The 21,740-nt window shown below is 40.2% G+C and overlaps 1 protein-coding gene across 2 annotated transcripts in view; it reads right to left on the reverse strand.

Annotated features, from left to right (window-relative positions):
- The window catches only part of iqsec3b (IQ motif and Sec7 domain ArfGEF 3b), a 47,869-nt gene extending 26,825 nt beyond the window's left edge, over positions 1-21,044 (reverse strand). Inside the window, exons 1-4 of one of the 2 annotated variants that reach the window (XM_084735004.1) lie at positions 20,266-21,044; positions 11,296-11,370; positions 1,892-2,009; positions 519-920 (exon numbers count right to left, since the gene is read on the reverse strand). In XM_084735004.1, coding sequence (XP_084591130.1) covers positions 519-920; positions 1,892-2,009; positions 11,296-11,370; positions 20,266-20,786 — 1,116 coding nt within the window. In that variant the 5' untranslated portion in view covers positions 20,787-21,044. The remainder of the gene's footprint in view (positions 1-518; positions 921-1,891; positions 2,010-11,295; positions 11,371-20,265) is intronic. The other variant, XM_084735005.1, reaches the window with a different exon arrangement.
- Positions 21,045-21,740: the final 696 nt, after the last annotated feature.

Genomic DNA, 21,740 nt, shown 5'->3' on the forward strand with positions numbered 1-21,740 from the left:
TCATTAGGATTCCTTGTCTGTGGAAAGAAAATGTTATGCCAATCCATTGAGAAGATGTTGAGATATTTCAGAGCTGAAGTGAAAACTTTGACCTGCTGCTGGCACTAGAGGAAAAGACAAGGAATCACTAAATTCGGTGAGATTTATCCTCTGAGCACCATAACGTCTGTGCAAAATATCATAGCAAGTTGCTGAAATAATGTGGAAACAAGGTTCAAATCTGCCAGCAGTATGCAGCTGAATCTGGTGATAAAAATCCAGGTTGTAACAAGGGGCTTCTTAGTTTGCAGACAGCAAACTTTTTTTTTCTTTTTTGAGGTGTTGAGATATTTCAGTGTGGATCAAAATACTTGGCTAACTGGCCAGCATTACCATTCCTACAGCTATACTGCTAGGTAATGACCAAAAACTATATCAAGTTAATGAAACTTTATTTATTTATTTATTTTTTGCTGAGCCATTTTGCATCCCTACTTAAATTAAGCCCATGGGAGCTGTAATGTGAAAAAAACACCCACTTGTTCTGAGAAGCAATCCTCCAGCTGTGTGAGTGTTTGTGCAGGGGTCTGAGGTGGAGCTGGGCCCGGGACAGGAGCGGGAGCAGCTGTAGGTGCAGACGCAGGAGACGGGGGTAGGGAGGTGGAGCGACACGGGGGTGGAGGAGGCGTTTTGGAGCGTAAGGGTATCTGTCCTCCTCCTGGATGCAGGCTGTAACTGTGTCTCTGGGTTGCATTGCGGTTTCGGCCTGAAGGGCTGGGATGGCGCAGGGAGATCCGGCGGGGCAACTTGCTCTCAGACAGAGAGTTCCGGATCTTCTGGAAGTTTTTGCTCAGCTGGTACTGCCGGAAAGCCGTCTGGATACGTCGGGCTGCCCGCCTTGCTATGAGATGTCCTCCATACTTCTGCTCCAACTCTTCTATCTGGGGAGGGGGAGAGAGTGAGGGAGAGTGAGTGAGTTTAAATATCAAACATGTTTACAAGGCTTGGAAGCTCACTGATGACACTGCAAGAGTGATATTGCAAAGCACATAGCAGCAGCCACTGAAAAATATTTATTCATCCACCAGCAGGCAAACATCATGTTGCCATTTTGTGCCCATGTCTACAAAAGATCAAAAGAATTTGCGTCACAACATGCACACTCGCACCCTTCTTAGTAGAAGTATCCTTCTTACTTATCTGTCCACTCCTTTAAAACCAGTGAGGGTTTATAGTATTAGAGCCAAAGTAAACATCATCTATCATCATTCAACTGCTAATACTGGCTGAAGGACCATGGGAAGGAGGATGGATGGGCTGTGACAAAGGTAAGTAAACACCCGCACATGCCTATTTCTGTGCCGCTTGTTGGCAGAGCAGCTCAGCCCAAAATCTTAGCTTCCTCCAGAATTTTGTGCCCTCCTATATTTCCAGCAAAGAGGGAGACGAAGGAGGGGGAGTGGGAGGCAAGGGAAGAAGATGGAGAAAAAGGAGGACAGCCACACATGTGCCTGGGTGTGTGTGCACGCCCACAAAAAGTGCACGTACACACACTCACATATACACACACTCGCACTGCAGCAGCAATAACAGTAGCAACAGCAGACCCTTCAGCAGTTTGGTATGAGAAATAAAGACATCTCCAGCCGCCAGAAGCAGTTATTAGCTGTTACCATGACAACCTAGCATCTTTCGTGTTCCTGTCGCTGTGGCAGCGGAATCGCTGGTGTTCTTTTTCATGTCAACACGGACAGAAATAGACCTCAATGGGAATCTTTTTTGTCACGCAAGGCAAGGCACAATGTCAGATGATCATCCTGCGCACACCTCCTCATGCTGGAACAGGTAGAGGAGTCAACATCCACTCTGTCCCACACATACACTCACGCACACTTGAAAAAACAAAACCTACCTGTTTGTTTTTATTCTCCAGGGAGATCTCATACTCGCTAGGTCCCTCTCTCTTGGTCCCCTCCACTTCCTGTCCACCACCAGAGGACGTTCCATCCTCCAGGCTCAGTATCTGTCCGCTGCCACGTAAATAAGAACAGAAAGATATCAGTCAGTCCTCCACATACCGACCTTCAAAACTCTGCTCTGTTATCGCAGTGGCAGGTCATCAACTGTGTGGGGTGTGAGGATTTTCATGAAGGAAGCAGCAGGTGGAGAGTGATGTGTGGCCGTGGTGGCTTGGGGCAAGGATGACTGAATTTATGTGTCCACTCATATCTGGTCACATTTATGACTCCACAGCAGGTTGCAGGAGTGAAACTCTGGACATGTGACCAGGATGAAAATGTGTGTGCCTGTGTCCAAAATCATTACCTTTTCTCACTCCTTCCTTCACTTATTAACCTATATATTAAAACAAACTACTTTACTTTATGGGATGCCTGCAAATCATAAAAGATTATTAATTAGGTTGTAAACACTTTCTACACAATTAAAAGTACTTATAAACAAGTTATAACACTGTTTTCATACAATTACAAATTAATCTTCCTACCATTTGTAGCTGGCAAAAGAAAGCCTTACTGTAAAGTGTGTAAAACAGTGCATGCTGAACAATAATCTCAAAACTTTAGTACATGAATGATGAATAATATGTTAAATTGATGCAAAATGAAACTTTTTGAATATTAAGATATGCTGACGATGATTAAATGTGAGTAACTTATTAACAAATATGTGATGAAGCTGACAGGTATAAATAGTGCTGATGGAGAGGACAAACTATAAGCTAAAATGAAGAGATCTCAGGCTTAACAGGACAGATAAATGCGTATGGGCTGTGCTTTAACTCATTATTAATGATTTATAAAGTGTTTGGAACTTAATTAATAACCTAATTATAAACCATCTATTAATCATTTATGAGGGTATTCTTATAAAGTGGTACTGATATTTTCATTACCAATTAATCTGGCAAAAATGTCTGTCATCAATCTATCTGTCCCTAAATTACACGTCCCAGAATGCATCCCAATTTTGTTATCTGCATACTAAAGGCATCTATATATATTCTTTTCCAGCAGTGGCACTCTGACCAAATGGTTGTGGTTAGTAACGCTAATAGTAGCAGCAAACAAAAATGCCATCATTCCATTTTTAAGCAAATATACATTTTGTATTTGAAGCCTTGCTTTCAGGCTAAACAAACTGAAAAAACCCTTATTGGTATTAATAATTTAATGCAGAGGCAATTACATAATATGATAACAAGTATACCATTATATAGGCCTAGTCTTGCATGTATAAACTGGCTCTTTGAGGGCAACCATAATGCTGATGTGCCTTGGATGAATTTGAGTGTGACACCAGTGCCTTCATACAAAACAGTATCTCATTGTGACCCTTCGTCACAGGTTGTTTCACTCCTATCAGATTCATTTAATAGAAATCCAGACCCCCAGGTTAGAAACCAATAAACTAATGTATTTATCGACTAATTGTTTCAGCACCACTTTATTGTGAGCAGTAAATTAAGATTTCAGACTCTTATAATAGATCACCATTTTGTGCCTCACTGACTGAAGACTAGTGTTGCATAAATAAAGTCTTGCAGTAGTTCAAGCAGGCAAGGAAATCATTTTATCACTTTATAGTCACACGTTCAATACTCCCTCCAATCATATGTCCAAGATCCATCTCTCACGGTCCATTAAACATTTGGAGACCATTCTAGTGTGCGTCCAAAATTGCTGAGCTTTGCATCCTCAATGTTATACTGCAGCCTGTATTATCATTTAGCTGTGTGGGAAATTTGAATGTTTTTTTTTTTTTTGACGGGTTAGTGTTAAATAAATGTTGTGTGTTTCAGACTTTGGCAGTAAGATTTGTGAGCTCAGAGACAGTCTGTGTCAAGTTTGCTCAGATTTGCTCCACAGAACCACATGCGCAGAGCTGCAGACTTAAGTGCATATTGTTGCAATAATTCAAACTTTGATGTGAGTGTCCTGACTGAGCCGTGATTTAAGGTAAGGCTTTATGAGATTTCAAGTTAAAAGGACCAGTGTTTGCTCCATTGTGGGAATTTTCTAGGGCACTTTATGGTGCAGACATTTCTCTCCTAACAAATTTAATCTGGGGAGCAGTTTTTTGCTGCAAAAGAAATATTCTTTAGGTGTCGTCATATTCACATCTCCAAAGCAGAACAAACAATATTTATACAAATATATTCAACATTTAGGTGGTTGCAATCTGCATAATCAGGAATTTATCTCCTCCCAGACTAGAATCAAATCATTGCTCAATAACACTTTTTGATCCTTAATTAAAATGGTAGAGAGTAGAATTAATTCACTATATGTTAAATTGAAATGGGAACTGGAATTGAACATTAAACTGTCAAAGATTGATGGAAACACAGCAAACTTCTACTAAAGATGGAGGGAAATTAGAAGAGTTTAATCTAAACCTAAACTTTTTTTTTTATTACACCCCAAATAAAAAAATAAACAACTGGATATACAGCAGCAATGTTGGAGATAATGTGAGCAGATAAATGCCAGTCACTCAAATACAGTCATTCTGGGACAGATTATTGAGATATTTATGTTACAAGATTCTCATGGATACCTGGATTGTGTTCTTGGGATTAATAAAGCGTTACATAATTCACAAGGACATCTATTTCTTAAAAGTCTTGATACTTATGTGTAAAAAGGTCTTCACAGAGAGCTGGTTGAAACTGAAGAAGTTTTTTTTTTTTTTTTTTAAGAGTGCACTAGGCAGCAGACGGAGTCATTTTTTACACAGCTATCAAGTTGAATTAATGCTCATTCACAACTGGATCTGCACTTCTGAATGGTCAGTATCGTTGTTCTGCCACATTTTGCCATGAAGACCAGATTTTGTCTAAGAGACTCCAAAAGCTGATTTGTTTCCATGGCAATGACAGCATTTGGATGAACCTTTTAGGGGCAGATGTGATGAAAAGTAGAAACTTTCTGAGTCTCCCACATAGAGATGAAATTACTATTCTATATACTGCAGCATTTTTTTCAAGCTTGTGTAGGATAAGAGGAGAATAAGTCAGTGAGTTCAAGTGTTCAGAAAGAGTGCCAGCAATGCAAGACAATAACAGGCGGGCTATCACATCCTCAAAGTCAAATATGACTTGCAGAAAAAGTGATGGAGAATAGGAAACAACTATGTCTGACTCCACAAATATTTAATAAACATTCATCCCTGTAATGCAGCAGCAGCTGGAAGCAAACAAAAGTAAACAAAAATATATTGAATCCGGCCTGAATCTGACTTGACAGAGTCGACCACGGAGGCTGTCTCCCTGTCCCACCCTCCTCACATAATCCCAGGTCCTCCTCTTCACAGATGGAACAATGTTCTTTTACATGACAGCATTATCGAAATTCTGTGACAGCCATGTAAGGCTTACAGAGGAAAGCCACTGCCATGACACAACAGAAAGTGTCCTTTTTACCCAAGTTCTGGTGTGGACAACTCACGCTTTGTTTTTTAGTAAAATCTAGAACAGGCTTACATGGAAGCATCAGGAAGCTGTTTTTCACCTCTAAAAACTAATGCAAGGCAACATACTGTGGTGAAGAAAGGCTTAAATTGTGGACTGGTTTGCCATCAGAAATGATACATTTAACAAGTTTTTAAAAGGACTTTAAAGAAATATCTAATGGCACAGAGGACCAGCCCCTTTCCAAACAGGACATGTCAACATAATATATGACTAATTATCAATAAATGAGGAACTGTCTCAGCCATGTGTAATTTTATCGTAAGAAAAGAAGGTCACACCTGCACTCTTACTCCACACAACCAAAGTTTAATGACAACTTTTCAATTCCACCGGGATCTTCCTCAGGTCAAAATGTTTGAACAATGGAAACTACACCCATATTTATACATCATGCACCCCTGATGAGCTGTGTGACAGCAAGAGTGGGTAACCATTCAAAAGGTAGGGTGATAATCATTAAGAAACCATTAAGAATTCAATAAATTACATAGACATTACACAGACAGAAACAGTTTGCAAACAATGAACAATGAAAATCAATCGAAAATATGTTTCTCTCTGTGTGTTTTTTCAATGTAATTTCTGTAGTTTTCTAATTTTGTAGTTTCTGTAATTTGTAATAATTCTGATAGCCTTATTTTCTCAGTCACTGTATACATTGTTTTCAGTGGTAGTACTTTTGAGAAATCAAATGATATATTTTTAGATATTATACTGTAGGCACTTGTTGTTATTTGTAGTTGTTTTAATTTGTTGTTATTTGTTTTTGGTTCTTGCCTTTCTGACTCCTTTCACCTTGGTTTTTTGATAGCTCTACATTATGAGGTAATGTTGACTTGTATGGGCTCCAGGAAGAGTAAAGCTGCTACCTCAGTAGTGGCTAATGGGTATCCAACCAAAAAGATAAAAGAAACTGAGGAAAAAGTGTTGTGGCTAATGTCTTCAGTATCACACCAGCTCTAAAAAGATACAAAACCCTGACAATCAGCAGCTTTTATAATGGCCATACTGGACTGATGTAAGCATAGAGGTATGATCACACCGTAAGAGCTTTCATAATGGTGTGCAATTATGAGCGTGTGTGCAGTCTTTCTTTCCACCCAGATAATGCTTACTCTAATAATTTTTACACGAGGGGGACTAGAGCAAAACAGGACTTGGGGGAGACTAAAAAGCCTGCTCATGGTTAAATAATGAGTGCATCACTAAAGTTCCTCTTTGTTTTCTTTGATTGCTGTGAAAGCAAATATTCTGCGTCCCCAGCTAAAAGTCCAAGATAGGGCAAGAGACGCTCGGTCATATCTTTAACTGAGATTAAAGACAGAGAATGGAAACAGAGGAAGATAGAAACAGAGAGAGGAAACCGGAGATATCGAGAAAATGTGTTGGTGTGTGTGCATGCTGGAGGCTGTCTCTATCGACCCTCTATTAAAACACTGCCATGCCCCTGCGCTGCATCAGAATACATTAGAGTACATTAGAATACATTAGAGGATTTAAAAGCAAAGAGTTGAGCTATTAATGCATCTGGACAGCAAAAGCCTCCATAATGATATGGGCGCTATATACTCTCTCTAGCTCTGTCTCTATCTCACACACCCCCACACACATGCTCACATACGTAGTGGCAACAAACACACCAGGCACGCGCTGCTGCTATGCCTGCTGGTGTGACGTCATGGAGGAGGAGAAATGAGCATCTGTCATACGGCATCTCTCACCATCCCTCAGAGACTTACAGTACTGCACAGTCAGTGGAGAAACATACACACAAACACACGCACACAGTCACACTAAGGGCTGCACAATTAATTGAAATATAATCAAAATTCATTATGCATTATAATGAAGTGCTGTAGCGCTGCAGAGATGTCCTGGCCAACAAATCTTGTTCTCCACACTTGTTCTCCAACAAAACATGCTTGTTTAGTACAGACCCCAACAAACGTCACATCATCAGAACGATCATCATACTGGACTTTTGGGTCTGATGTCAATACTGACATTAGGGGGTGTCGATTTGTACTTGGGTACAAATCGACACACAGCAGCCATTCAGCTTTTCACACCTGACCCTCTTATTTTAGCTCTAAAGAGCAAGAAATTATTGCTAATAATAGGCTGCAGTGGTTGGATTGATTAAGTGCAAGGCTTTATGGGAGACTGAGGTTCAAATCCTGCCCTGAGAGACTATGATTTGTCAGTAGTGTGAAATTACATGTCAGTGGTATCTGTTAGTTAGCTAGTTTTTTCATTTTTATTTTCAGTTTTCAGCCACACTTTGGTTAATTTATGTCACCAAAACTACATGGTTAGGTTTCGGGACTGACCATGGTTTGTCTCTGCCATGACGATTAGGCTACTATTTACACCCTGGGTGCAAATAACAGCCACCATTGTTGGCTGTGGACACTTGGGTTCTTGTCTCTGCCATGCTAGGCTGCATACACCTGGGTGTAAATAGCCACATTGGCTGTTCCAACCCCAGTGCAAATTTCATGTCCGCTTAAAAAAAATTCAATTAGATTTTTTTTTTTTTTTAATTTCTAGGAGTGAGGAATGCCCACCAACAGAGGAGAGGTGTAGACCATGAGAAGGCACAGACTGTGGGAGAAAATACACACACTTGTATGATGCAAAAGACAATATTCTATATTTTATCGGTTTCGAAACAGGTTTCTTCAGGGTATATCAATATACCAATATCAATACCCTGTTATGTTGAAACATTGATAGTCTTTTGTATCGAGTTTTTCCCACAAATGCTATTTTGTAACTAAATCTGCTGTCCTAACACACAAACACACAAAAAGGCTGAGTAGAGGAGAGAAAAGCCACGGCAGGTTAGGCTCGAGGCAGCTTTCATGATCTGTCTGAGGAGGTTTGTGTGCTCCGACGGATTCAGTGGCTGACAGTCAGTGAATAGAGGTGGTGCAGGTTTGCAGCCACTAGGCAGGCTCACACACACAACTTCATGTGAAGATAATAATGAGCTACGGTGTTACAAGGCTCCTCTACATCTCATCATCATCTCGGGTGGCTGTCCACCGCTGCTGTGCCATTAGCTCCTCCAATCAGGGCTATGTGGGTGTAGATGTAAAGTCATCATGATCAGAGAGAAGAGAGGGATTCCAGACAGGCAGATGGTGATATTAATAAAAACAGAATGAGAGAGAGGAGAAAGACTTGACAGGGAGGGATGTGATAGAAATAATTGTGGAGAGATCATTAGAAAAGACAAGGTCTTCCAACCGACAGATAAATAATGAGTAGAGACGCATGCAGAAATAAACAGCACCAGGAGGAAAGACATCAGATGAAGTGGAAGAAAAAGTAGACGTGACTGGGAAAGACTGGATTCAGACATGGAGGATTAAAAGAAACTGTGGAGGAGGGAGGGCGAACAGTAATCATTGAGAAACATGACAAAATCAGCTTTCCAAAGTTTTACAACAGAGCTCTGCTCATTCACCCGAACTGAAACGTCATGCTTTCACACGCCCCCGTGTACACAAGGAAAAAAAAAAAAAAGAACAAACTCATACAACAAACAGCCAAGCTGCCCACGCAGAGACAGACGGCGAAAGTGGCTCCAGTACAGTAGATCCTCAAAGTTATATTCTGCGGTTACTATGGTAGTGGTGGCCGTTCACAGCGTCATTACTGCGTTGCCATGCCCTCCTCCTCTCTGTCTCTCTGTGACAGGCAGAGATGGGCAGTGTTCCAATTAGATATATTTAATATGTATTTAATTACTTTTGAGTATTTGTGGGCAGAAAAAACATTTTTTTTCTTAAATAAGATACTTTTTTTTTATCCCTGTAGGCCAAAAATTACATCAACAGACCTTTTTCACAGCAGCCATATTGATAGGAAATAAACACAGATGTTACCAATGACACTAATTAAGTTCCCATAGCATTTAGTGTAGCAGAGCCTTTCCAGTGAGCCGACACGCACAATAGCAGCACCCTGACTCTGTCTGATTTCAATGGAACAGAAGAACCTTAATTAGTATCATTGGTAACACCTGTTTACACAACTATTTCATGTCAAAATGGCTGCCATGAAAAGGGTCTATTAGCCTAATCACAGCTAAATGGTAAGAAAATTGCATGATATCTCCTGTTATTTGTGTTGACTAAGTAGTTTGAGGAAAGAAGCTGCATTGGTGTTTGGTGCAAATTTCCCAAAGACAAAGGAATATAATCAAAATATGATCAGATATTAGATATTTTTGCACCAGGTTCTGAATCCAATTTGACATAGACGACAAATTGTGTAATCATACCCCACATGATGCACAGTCACCCAGAAAGACTTTGTCCCATAGATTCACTGTCTTACTTACTTACTTACTGACCATACTTACTTACCACTAAAGTGTCGAAATTTTGAAGCAACTGCAGCAAAATGGCTTGTTTCACTGCCAATATTTGATCCATTTAGTCAAACTACATTTGGAAAGTTATTAAGTATTTTATTAGTACTTTTATCCTTATTCAAGTTATGAAAGGTCCTGTTAGGAAAGGTCTAAAATGGACGTTAGTCTGCTCAGCTGACAGAAATCCTCTGCTGCACATAAAGCATGCACTTTTTTGAATTTATGTTCCACTGAATAAAGTTCAGCTCCAACGCTCTATCCAGTTCTCCTTACCCCTTGTCTAGACCAGACGTGTCACAACAGAATCATGCTGGCATGAAGCGTCTGTCCATATAAGTTCTGTTTTGTCGGTGCATTTCAACCTTCTGTTCTTTCCTTCAATATGTGTGAATATTCCTGATCTATATTTGACTGTGGCATAAGCACAGCAAAGTGTGTGTGTGTGTGTGTTTGTGCAAAGTGCATGTAGTTGAGCGAGAGAGAGAGAGGAGAATAAAGAGAGAGAGTGCTGGTGGCTGTGCTCAGAGCAGACAGGTGTTGGTGATCGGAGCAGAGGGATTAAAGTTTAGCAGCAAAGTTGTTTAGTGACAGTAAACGTACAGTTTGCTAAAATAAACACTGCAGAAATGTTCAAGAAGTGTCTTGCTTCCCAGCTGCTGGGTCAAGTGAACGGAGAGTCTCTGGAATTTAACTGGAGCAGAGTGAGCTGCTCTTTGGCTGGGAGCACACTCTGCTCTGCTTGGGTTACAAAATATAGATAAATATGTTGAATTCAGTGCTTTTTTACTGGGTACTAACTTTGCATTTATACGAGTATTGTTTTTTTAAAAAAGGGGTGAAAAAAGACTAAATAAATCCTTCGGTTTGCATTGATGCAGGTAAGACACAGTTGAGAAGTGAGATGCATGGAGCTGGTGCAGACAGCTGCACAGACTGTGAGTGTATGGCTTGCTGACAGTTCAGACAGGGGGTTATATATTGATGATGTAGGGGCATTAAGGTCAGACCCCTATAGCAGGTTCTAAATGCCTAAAATGGTCTATTATATTTTTGTATTTTCAAATTCCAAATTAGTTTCATTAAATACACTTTCTATACCAGTATGCTGTGTTTTTTGGTAAATCTGATGAGCAAGTATTTGTGATTTGTAACAAGATTCTTTTGGTTGTATTTATGCCTGTCTCTGGCTACAGGTTTGTTTCGGAGTGTCTGCAGGCTTCACACATTCATAAATACACCAACTCACATTCACATACAAGCACTGTGCACACACTAACAAGCATGATTAAATTAAATTAAGCCAGGGTGTGGACATGATTCACTCAGATGACACATACGTACAGACAGAAACAGTGCATTTTCAATGGTTGAAAGAGCACACACTGTAGGTGCAAAAACTGCAGAGAAAATAAAAGTGCCTGTGATTGGTCGCTCTTACCCGGATGAACCAGTGGTGTCGGCCTCTGGATGTTCAGGGGCGGGGCAGCAGAACTGATGCAGCACGGTCTCACTCCTGTGGAAGGGCATACGAGAGAGGAAGAGAGGTAAGCAAAGGGTGGAGGAAAAAGGAGAGGCGGACACACAATTTGGAAGGACAGCATGTCATTCAGTTGTTATTGGCTGCTGCTGGTTGTTTGCCTTGTTTCCATATTCCTCCTTATGTTCATTCTTAGTCCAACATCCCAAAGGATCCCAAAGAGGCTCTCATTAGACTCTTCTGGATTATTTCCACGGGTTCTGTTTACAATTTGGCACTGATCCCGGTGTAAATACCCTATGTAGGTCAATTCACGGCTGAGAACGCTTAGAAGGAGTGTGAGTGAGTATTTATATGTTTGTGTGTCCGGATGTGCCTGTTTATGCCTCCTCCCCTCCAATTCATCAGATCTGTGGTGATTTAGCAGAATTCCCTAAACCCAATCTGGACAGATGGTTACTCAAGCTCTGTTTCCTGCTCCGTCTCTTTTTAAGTTTCCTTCTCTCGTTTCTTGCTCATACATTTTACATTTGCATTCATATTTTAGCCATTTTGCTGATGCTCTTATCTAGAGCAATTTGAGTGAAAAGAATTTTAAAAACACGTCACAACGCATCATGTTTAAGCTGTTGCATGGATCGACCCTTTGACCTTCTGGATGCAGGACTCCCTCCACCAGCCAGAGACATTAAAATGAGCATAATCGTGACTTTAAAAAATATCTGCGAGCTCTGTTTTGTTAAACGAGGAGTGGGCGCGACTGCAGGTCACACTGGGTCCTTCAACAATGAGCTGAAAGCATTCAGTTGACAGGGAATTTCTTGGCTACGCTACAGTAAGTCTTCTGACCTGGGCTCAGCATATTGCTTGTGACACAGACCCACAGTGACAGGCAGTCAGAGTCAGTGCAAGACTCGGTGTGACAGTCCGAGCTATAAAAAGATACTTTTTCACAGCAACTTCCGCAGACTTAAAGGGACAATGATGTTTTTTAATATCTGTGATCAACACTCCTTTCAGTTGGTCTCTATGAATAATACTCTGCCATCTGTTAAAACACCTACCTCACCACTTACACCTCTCATACAGACACACACGCAAACATACTGTACATATAATGAATAATTTGTTCTCCATTTAGCAGCACTTCTGCAGAGGTTCTTGCAGTCTTTAAAATTAAAGATGTCCCGGGGACAATAAAAATAGCACCAAGGACACAGATATGGTGTCAGGGACAGTAGAGAAGCATGTAATTACAAAAATGCTATACAACAAATTTGCAAAGAGGCATATTTGTTAATCTAAATAGTTACTTTCTCACCTGAAAAAATATCAAAACTTAATTAAGGAACATATTAACAGTCCTAAATCCCCACATGTTGCACCCTTGGTAAGCAGAGCAATATGTAAGATTTTGATCTGTAAAGTGAAAGTGTGTATGAAAGTGAAGAAATAATAATTTCACTGTTAAAGTACACATTATTGTGTTCAGCTTATTCAGCTGAAAGTAGAATTCGGGACACCAAAAAAAAAAAAAAAAAAAAAAAAAAAAAAAAAGAAGCTAATTTTAAGCCCCGCATTCTTGAGTACCCACACTGCCTTTATAGACTTAATTTATTTATGTAATATATCAAGAATGATTTTCTTGATATGTTTTGTTTTTGCTGTAATCCTCTCAGCAGACAAGCAATTGCCTTCTTTTAACAGCTCCCTGGGGGTTCAAAAATCTCTAAAACAATTATGTCTCAATCACAATATTCATTTTTTAACACACAGATTTTCTTTGTTGTGCTTTACTCCCCAGTGTTTCAAACTCTAGAGAACAGCCAGATAACAAATACACCATCTTTAATCGACTTCTTTAATCAGTATCAGTCAGCCAGACTGTCATGCATCCCACTGACTGATACATTTTTTTCCCTCGAGTCCACCTGCAGGTTAAAATAATTCCATATTTTACGGCTTAATTGCATTTTCAATTTTACCTTTTAGTTGTATGAAATCATCATTTAATCATCATTTAAACTATTTGGAATTAGGAATATTTATTGACATATAAAATATATGTTCTTTCAAAGTTAATGTACCCCTCTGATCTCATCTCCTTTTTAGAATATATAAAACCAATAAAAAAAAAAATCCATAAATCTGTGCAGTACAAAAGTGAATGAGCTCACCTTCTATGTATTGTAGGTTCTGAGGGTCTGAAGGTCAACAGATGTGTAGGAAAACAAAATCATGTGGAAGAAAAGGTTGAATTTCGACACACTATCAGCAATTTATTAGAGACATCCACTTCGCAGTGTGAAACCACGGGCTGTAACAAACCCATTAAAAGAAGAGTCAAATCTCAAACACCTGAGGAAATTGCCCCATCTATAATAAATACTATCACTGAAGGAATAGTTTGACCTTTTGGGAAATGCACTTCTTCATTTTTCTTGCTGAGATTTAAACAAGAAGATTGATACCAGTCTAATGTTTGTACATTAAATATGAAGCTACTGCCAGCAGCTGGTTATCTTAGCTTAGCATATAGACTGGGAGAACCAAGTGCACAAACGAGTATTTGTCCCACTGCAGTTTCCAGGCAGGCAGCACAGACTCCAGGCATTGGTCCACGCCAAGAATACTCAGGCACACAACCACCCATGAAAACGCAATTTGTCTTTTTTTTACGCTTTGGTTTTTGTACAGATTAAACAAACAAGATATAATGTGTTAATGAGTGAGCTTTAGATGTTTTCGTTTGTGGATTTTGTGTCCTTTGGACAAATTGAGATTTACAGTCTTTGTGCTAAATTAAGCTAACAAGGGCTGGCTGTAACTTCATAATTAACAGACAGATAATGAAAGTGGTATCTGTCTTCTCATCTAACTCGTGGCAACAGAACAAATAAACATATTTCCCAAAATGCTGAACCATTACTTAAAGGGGTCTTAAATATTTTTCAGGCCCTGGACCTCTTAGCTGATAGAGAGACGGCCCAGGGACCCCCTGCTACAGTGAATATTTCTGGCTCTTGTGCTTACCCACAGTGGCCATGTCAGCAGCAGTTTTAGCATGGTTAATGTTAGCATTTCCACTGGTGGTTTCTGAGGTGGAGGGTGTGTCAGAGTCTCTTGATTTGAACTACAGGGGAGGAAGAGGGAGCTTGACTCTTCTTAAAGACATGAGCTCCCCTGAAAACATGATGTGTGAACTTTTAACGTGATGCTATTTTTACCATGGATTTATATTTTTTGTACCTTTATCATCATTGATTATTTGTAAAATTAGGCTATTACTGATGTATGATTCATGCACGAGGTGATTCATTAATAATTTAATTTAACAGAGATATCAACATGGAATATCATAAACTTTAGTAAATTAAAAAAAAAAAACTTTCTTAGTCTCACTCAGCCTGTGCACCAAATCTCCATTATTCATTTCTATGTTTTGTAGTGAGCATACAGATTATGACATGTCAAAAAGAAAACAAGGAAACTTTTAGGTTACCTTTACTTGTTAATGTTTCACCTTAAAGATGTTGATACAGATAGATATCTTCACTTTGCATCAATGTATTGGATCGCTGAATATTTTATCAATATATCGACCTAGATCAATGTATCTTTACACCTCTACAAGCTAGTCCAAAAGCCATAGTATTCTTCACAGACTGGTTGAAAAACTGTTTGTTTGTTTTATACAATTGGGCTGATGTAGCTTTTCCAAAGATATGTTGGATTCATTTGAATTTTTGAAAAAAGAAACAAGTTATCAAACATTAATTTGGCATCACCCTGCAGTAACTCTTAGGACCTCCTTGGGGTCACATACCCCCTGTTGAAGACCCTGGCTTTATAATGAGACAAACAAAATCCTTAGCATATGAATGAAGAAAGAAAATTGGAAGTCAGAAAAATGTTCTAAAAATTTAGACGGGCAAGACAAAATTGGCTTTTTAAAGTTGAAAACAGAGCTCTGCTCATTCAAATATCCATCAAAAAAGAGAACAAACTCATAAAAATTAAAGTTTAAATAGGCGTTAGAGGAGGGAGATCAGACAATAAACTTTAAGCCAAAATGTAAAAGCTCTGAACTTGCAAAGTCTGCTCACCGTCGGCATAAGAAATAAATTATTTTGCCAGGCTGATACAAAACAGTTCAGCCCAGAGGAACAGGCCAGGCTGCTCAGGTCCCTGCATACGCACACACAAACGCACACACACACACACACACACACACACACACACACACACACACACACACACACACACACACACACACACACACACACTCTCTCTCTCTCAGCAGGTCCATCCATCTGTCTGTACAAGACACACACATAACGGCCATTCGCCTCCAACAACGCTTACAAAGAGAACAGGTGAATATTTTAACAGTACATTCCTCCTGCTGTCGGCCCGTGTTCTCTGTCTCCTCGTGCCCCGTCCTCCCTCACACACCACCCCTCTCCTCTGTCCTGTTTTGTAAGACTACTTTAAATGCAATGCTTTTCGTCAGTATCCAGTAGAGAGTGTTGACATGCAACAAGAGAAGCTCCATTTGGACTCAAAACGTTGCCAGTACATTGTGTGCACCTCTTCCACTGCCGCTACAGGATGCCACAGCCTGTCCCTCTGTTGTCCAACCTTTCTATTTGTCCGCCAGCAAGATAGATAAGCTGAGGAGACAGCAGCTACCCCAAATGCACCCTGTTTTTTCATCTCTCTTCTCTCTGTTTTGGTTTGTACCTGTCTCACTCTCTGTGTACTGAAGCCCCCACCTCTCCTATTCATCACCACTTTCTGAGTTTTTTTTTTTTCCCTGCATCTCTCTCATCCTCCTTCCCTTTCACTGGTCCACTCCAGTGTCAGCCTCAAGCTCCTTCCTCTAGACACCTCCAAGGGCTCCATCAAAGACAACGACTGAGCGTGCATCTCTCCCTTTTTTCTCTTTCTATCTCTCTGCCTTTTTTCTCTCCTGAGAATGGCTGATTACCGTTCGCTCCATGGGCTAAGTGGGGCAGATAGGAGGCTCAGCTGGAGAGAGAGACAGGGAACAAGCGGAGGAGAGGATCCTGTCTCTCCCCCCAAAGGCCCATCCACGTGCATCGGCAACGCTGGCAACAATGCAAAGCGCACAAACACACACACTCACAGCCAACCCTACGCAGCCCACATGTCATTTATCTGCAGGGAAAAGACAACTGGGTTCTTCAAAGTGAGATAAACATTCAGATAAATGCACACAGGAAGGAATCAATTATCACAATATTTTTGATCAAATACCTCAACATTGATATTGCGACAATATTGTGGGGGTGACTATTGGTGCTTTCAAAATATTAACAGAATGAGATTTTTGATAAATACTCATCAGTTATGTGGATATAATGACTAAACAGGCTTGGGGAATAACAAATGTACATGTACATCTAACAGGATTACATAATCTGGATACAAAAAAAGGTAACTATTACATTACACTCACAGAAAAAAGACGTTTTTCTCATGATTTAGTTTGGCAGTAAATGGTGGTAACGGTAGTTCGTTGCATCCCATTTGACATCGAGGCTGCAACGAACAATTACTTTAATTGTTGATTAATCTGTTGATTATTTTCTTTAATGAAAGGGTTGTTTGGCTGATAAAATGTCAGAAAATGGTGCAAAATGTTGATCACTATTTCACAAAGCCCAAGATCGTGTCCTCAGATGTCTTGTTTCGCCCACAACCCAAAGATAATCAGTTTACTGTAGAGGTGGCAAAAGTACATACATTCGGTATGTGAGTAAAAGTACACATACGTGAGTGAAAAAGACTAATATGTTGCTTTAAAAGAAATTAAATGAACAGTATGTAAGTTCTCCTGCAAATGGCGTCTCTGATTAAAACAATAACAAAATATGTAGTTTGATATGAAGCGATGTGGGATCATGGGAGTTGTTGTCTTCATTGTTAAACAGGTGTTTGCTGGTGAAATTCTATCTGACATGACTCGGGCAGAAATCATGTTCATGGGGGATAATATTAATTTTTTATCAACTGTAAGTCATCGTCCTTCCTCACTCTTTGACTTATTCAACAGATCCAATGAATCTGTGTTATTTTTTCCCCATGACTGTTTCACCCAGCCTCGCCTTACTGTGCTGTGATTGGCTGTGAGCACGAGTGTTGATGTTGGCAGATGGGAGAAGTTTAAAAAGAGGCTGTAGTTGATGAATGGATCAAACACACCCAGGAGTCTCGGGTCTGTGTCCCCGAAGCTAAATGTCACTGCTAACTTATTCTAGACTTAATTTCTGTAATATTGTTAGAGTTTTTTCTTTAATTATCTTCTGTTTTCAATCAGTTTGATCAGGTTTAGAAACAAAAATACTTGGTTTAAAAGATCATGGTTTATGGTTAAAATATATAGGTCTAGTCATTTTTAGATAGTTTTATGCGGATATGTTACATATAACTTGAATCTGATAAAAAGTTGTCATTTTCTATCCTATTAGTTATTAATAATTAATTCATTACTGATTTTTGACACGTTCAACTATCAGTAAAGGAGAATGCATAAAATTTGCAACCCTAGTATTGATATAATAAGGATAGTCCTTTGTGAAAGAAATAAAATTTGCTAATATACACCTGCACATATATATATACTGCATGCCCAAAAACACCCACACGCTTAAAATGTTTAACACAAAAGCATGCTGACACACAAAAGTCACTGATGACAGGAAAAGCAGAGGGCAGATCTGGTCTCCACTGCAGACAAGATGCAGCAGCCAATGACAGAAAGGTGAATCCTCTAAAAATGCAAGTGAAAGCCCGATCACCTGCCCCCACCTGCGTGCACCAACGGAGGCAAAACTAGAAATTAGGTGTTAAGCAACTAGTCTTATCCAGAGCGACTTAAAATCAATGGGCAGTTGGCGATTTAAGGTTGCATTCAAGGGCACGTCATCAGCACCTGCAGGAACCAGTGGCCCAGTCTGCTGCTGCCGCCTCATCAACTAGTGGACGGCAGTGCTGCTTTCTGCCTGCAGCTTCTATAATAACAATTAAATTATTATAATTCCCTCCTCTCCAGTAAAACTAATTCAAATTAAGAACCAGTGGTGTTACACTGATTCCTGTCAAATAATAACAAATAGTTGCCGCAGGGTACAGCTCAGGTTTCAGACGCGGTTTTAGAAGACAGCAACAGGCACTGTCACACACTCACTCCTGCAAACACAGACACACACAAGTGACGCACAGGAAATGTACATGGCAGGTGAATCATTTGCTGTACGATTAATACCAACAACTTTTTTTTTTTTTTTTTAATATACATGGATCCCCTTCTGCACTCGTCTGCTCCTATCAACTCCTCCTCTGTTCTGTGCTGCTCCCCTCAGTGGGGGTGGAGTCCCAGAGAGACCAATCAGGACTCCTGCCGGGATACAACTTATGAACACACACACATCCATACACACACACAGAAGGAGAAACAGAGAGAGAAAGATGGATTTTCTCTCATTACTGTAGGTGATGTGCTATGAGGCTCTGGTGCCAAGCAGGGGGATGTGGTGTGTGTCTGTGTGTGTATGTGAGTGTGTGTGTGTGTGTGTGTATGTGACTGCTTGCACATGTGTCTCATCTAACACAGCAACATCAGAGGCCCACAGGTCCCATGAGAGTTCCCATGATCCCGTGCAGTAATTAATAGAAGAAATCAGCAGCCACACCACAGCGGACAGTCATCGCACGTGAAGCTGCTCCTGTCTTGAGCTGACGTTGACCGTTGCTCTGCTGTTTGTTGTGCGCGCGCACGCAGACACACACACACACACATATAGAGGCCTACAGCTGTTTGTTATGTAATGATCCAGTGATCGTGATCCAGTTTCTCATTTAAATAATCCACCTCTCCCTCTTCTGGCACAGTCTTTAGCCAACACACACACAGCTGAAAATTGGAAATTTGCTGGTGCCTTCTTCATTAATTAAACACCTCTCAATCTGCAGGACACGCACATGCGCACACACACACACCCCTAATTATACAGTTTTAGATGGGGGCTACAGACACATTGGTAAAAATTCAAAACTAAAACCGAGGTAGGAAATACATTTAGTAGAGCCTGACCAAAATATTAGTTGGATGGTATTATCGACCCAATTTTGGCCTGGCACAGCTATATTGGTCTGTATTGGTATTGGCATATATGTTGTCCAACATGCACCAATCTCAAAACTTAAAAAAAAAAAAAAAAACAGAACATGGAGCAAATTGTTTAATTTTACTTTACAATTAAAAATATAAGTGAATTGTATTGTACATATATATAACTCATATGTGTGTCTGTGTCTGTGTGTGTGTGTGTGTGTGTGTGTATAGGGGAATTTTTTTTTATAAACGAACACACTTCATATTGTTTTTATTTGGCCCTTTTCTCTTAATTCAAGTTTAATATATCAATAATTTTTAATTATTTAGATATTTAATTATGATTATTTTTTAATTATCAGTACAAGTAAACGTTTAATATTTCAGTGCCCTTTTGTCCTTTTGGGCAATGAAGTTTATTGTTAAAGCATAAAATATCCTGCTTCCATTACATATCTTTATCACACTTGTCTGATAACCACATTTGGGGGATTGTGGCAAAACATTTGTGTTTTTTTATTTATGTATTCTGTACAAACAGTATTGGCCGATATATAGGATTTTCTCTTACTCCCAAGTATCTGTATTAGTATCAGCCACAGAAATCCACCATCAGTCAGGCCCTGTAGTATTTAGACTTATAGGTCGATGCTGCAGACAATTCAGTAACATATAGGAGATTTAAAAATGTAAATGCCATAGAAATCCTGTGAGTAGCGTACCATACATATTCTCTATTGGACTATTTTAAGACATACTCATATGCAAACAGCCATTTAAGCTCTACTCACTCAGATTTCCTCGCCACAGCCAGGGACCGACACAGGGTTGTGGGGGTCATCGGAACTAAAGAGCGGCAGCTGGTGCAACTCCCCCCGTTTTCTGGGTCACTTTCAATCGGGGAAACCGTGGACGGGTCGGCCGGGACTAGCTGCATGTCCCCCGGGTCCATAGTTTGGGTAGACGATGGTTGGACCGCCGGAGCTGCCTCCACCGGCGCTGGTGCAGCCGCATGTTCTGGCAGAGACCCCGCACTGGTCTTGATCTGGGGGTCCTGAGGGGGGTGGTGGTGATGTAGGCAGCTGGGGTCGGGGTGATGGTGATGGTGGTGGTGGTAAGGATGATGCTGCTGTACCCTGATGTCCCGCAGGTGCCTGTTCTCGCCGATGAGCTCGTCCACCCGCCGGTCCAGCTCCTCTATCCGGGAGCGCTGCGTCTGGATGAGGCTCTGCTGGTTCTGGACGATGGTGGTGAGCTCCCGCAGGTACAGAATCGCCTGCACCGGGTTTTCCAGCAGGCTGGAGCTCATCATACTCAAGACGAGAGGAGGGAAGAGACGGAGAAGAAAAACAGAAGCTGGACTGACTGGATGGAGGACAGGGGAGGTGCAGTATATCCGTGAGATGGTCTGCCGCGCTCCTTTCCTCGGTTCTGCTCGGTTCTTGTGGATGAGGCTGCACCGACCAACCGAGCTGAAGCCTCCGCTTCTCCGGTCGTTTCCCTCCCTCCCTCTGTCACTCTCTCTCTTACTGCGCTGAGTGGTGCTGATGAGAGGAGCCAGATCCAGATGTGACAGGAGGGAGGAGGGGAGGAGGAGAGGCACTGGAGGATGGATGCGTCATTACGCACATGCACGAGAAGACTACAGAGTAAGTACGCACCCTATAGGCTGTTCAAGGAGGTTCAGCATCTGAGCAACTGTGTTCCTGGTTTATCGCACAGTGATTATATTTTAAAAAGATCTGAAAACTGATTTTCGTTCTAGTAATTTCGAAATGGTAATAGTCTTTCTTTTTTCTAGTTTTGTAAAAATAATTAAAAATATATCAGCAGCAACAACAACTAGAACAACAGTAATAATAATAATAATAGTAATAACAATAATAATGATAATGATAAGTTTGTGATATATAGTATTTTATCGTATATTTTATACATGATTTAGCTTTTATTTTATGTGTAAACTTTTTTACACATAACTTTTTTTTTCACTTTTTTCTGCTGTTACGAGTGAATTTCCCCATTGGAATAAAGTTCAGGGTTGTGTCAGTGGTTTTTAAACAGGGGTCGTTGAGTAGGTTGTAGGGGGACAGAAGCAAAAAGGGACATGGAAAAGTCCTGTCTTTATTATTATTATTATTATTATTATTATTATTATTATTATTATTATTATTATTATTATTATTATTGTACTAATAGTAGTAGTAGTAGTGTTATTATTAACTTTAATGCTAGTCAAATCGCCACTTTATTTAAGTGTCTCAGA

The sequence above is a fragment of the Lutjanus erythropterus genome, chromosome 13 (genome assembly GCF_056507025.1).
Source record: "Lutjanus erythropterus isolate fLutEry1 chromosome 13, fLutEry1.hap2, whole genome shotgun sequence".
Classification (NCBI taxonomy): Eukaryota; Metazoa; Chordata; class Actinopteri; order Lutjaniformes; family Lutjanidae; genus Lutjanus; species Lutjanus erythropterus.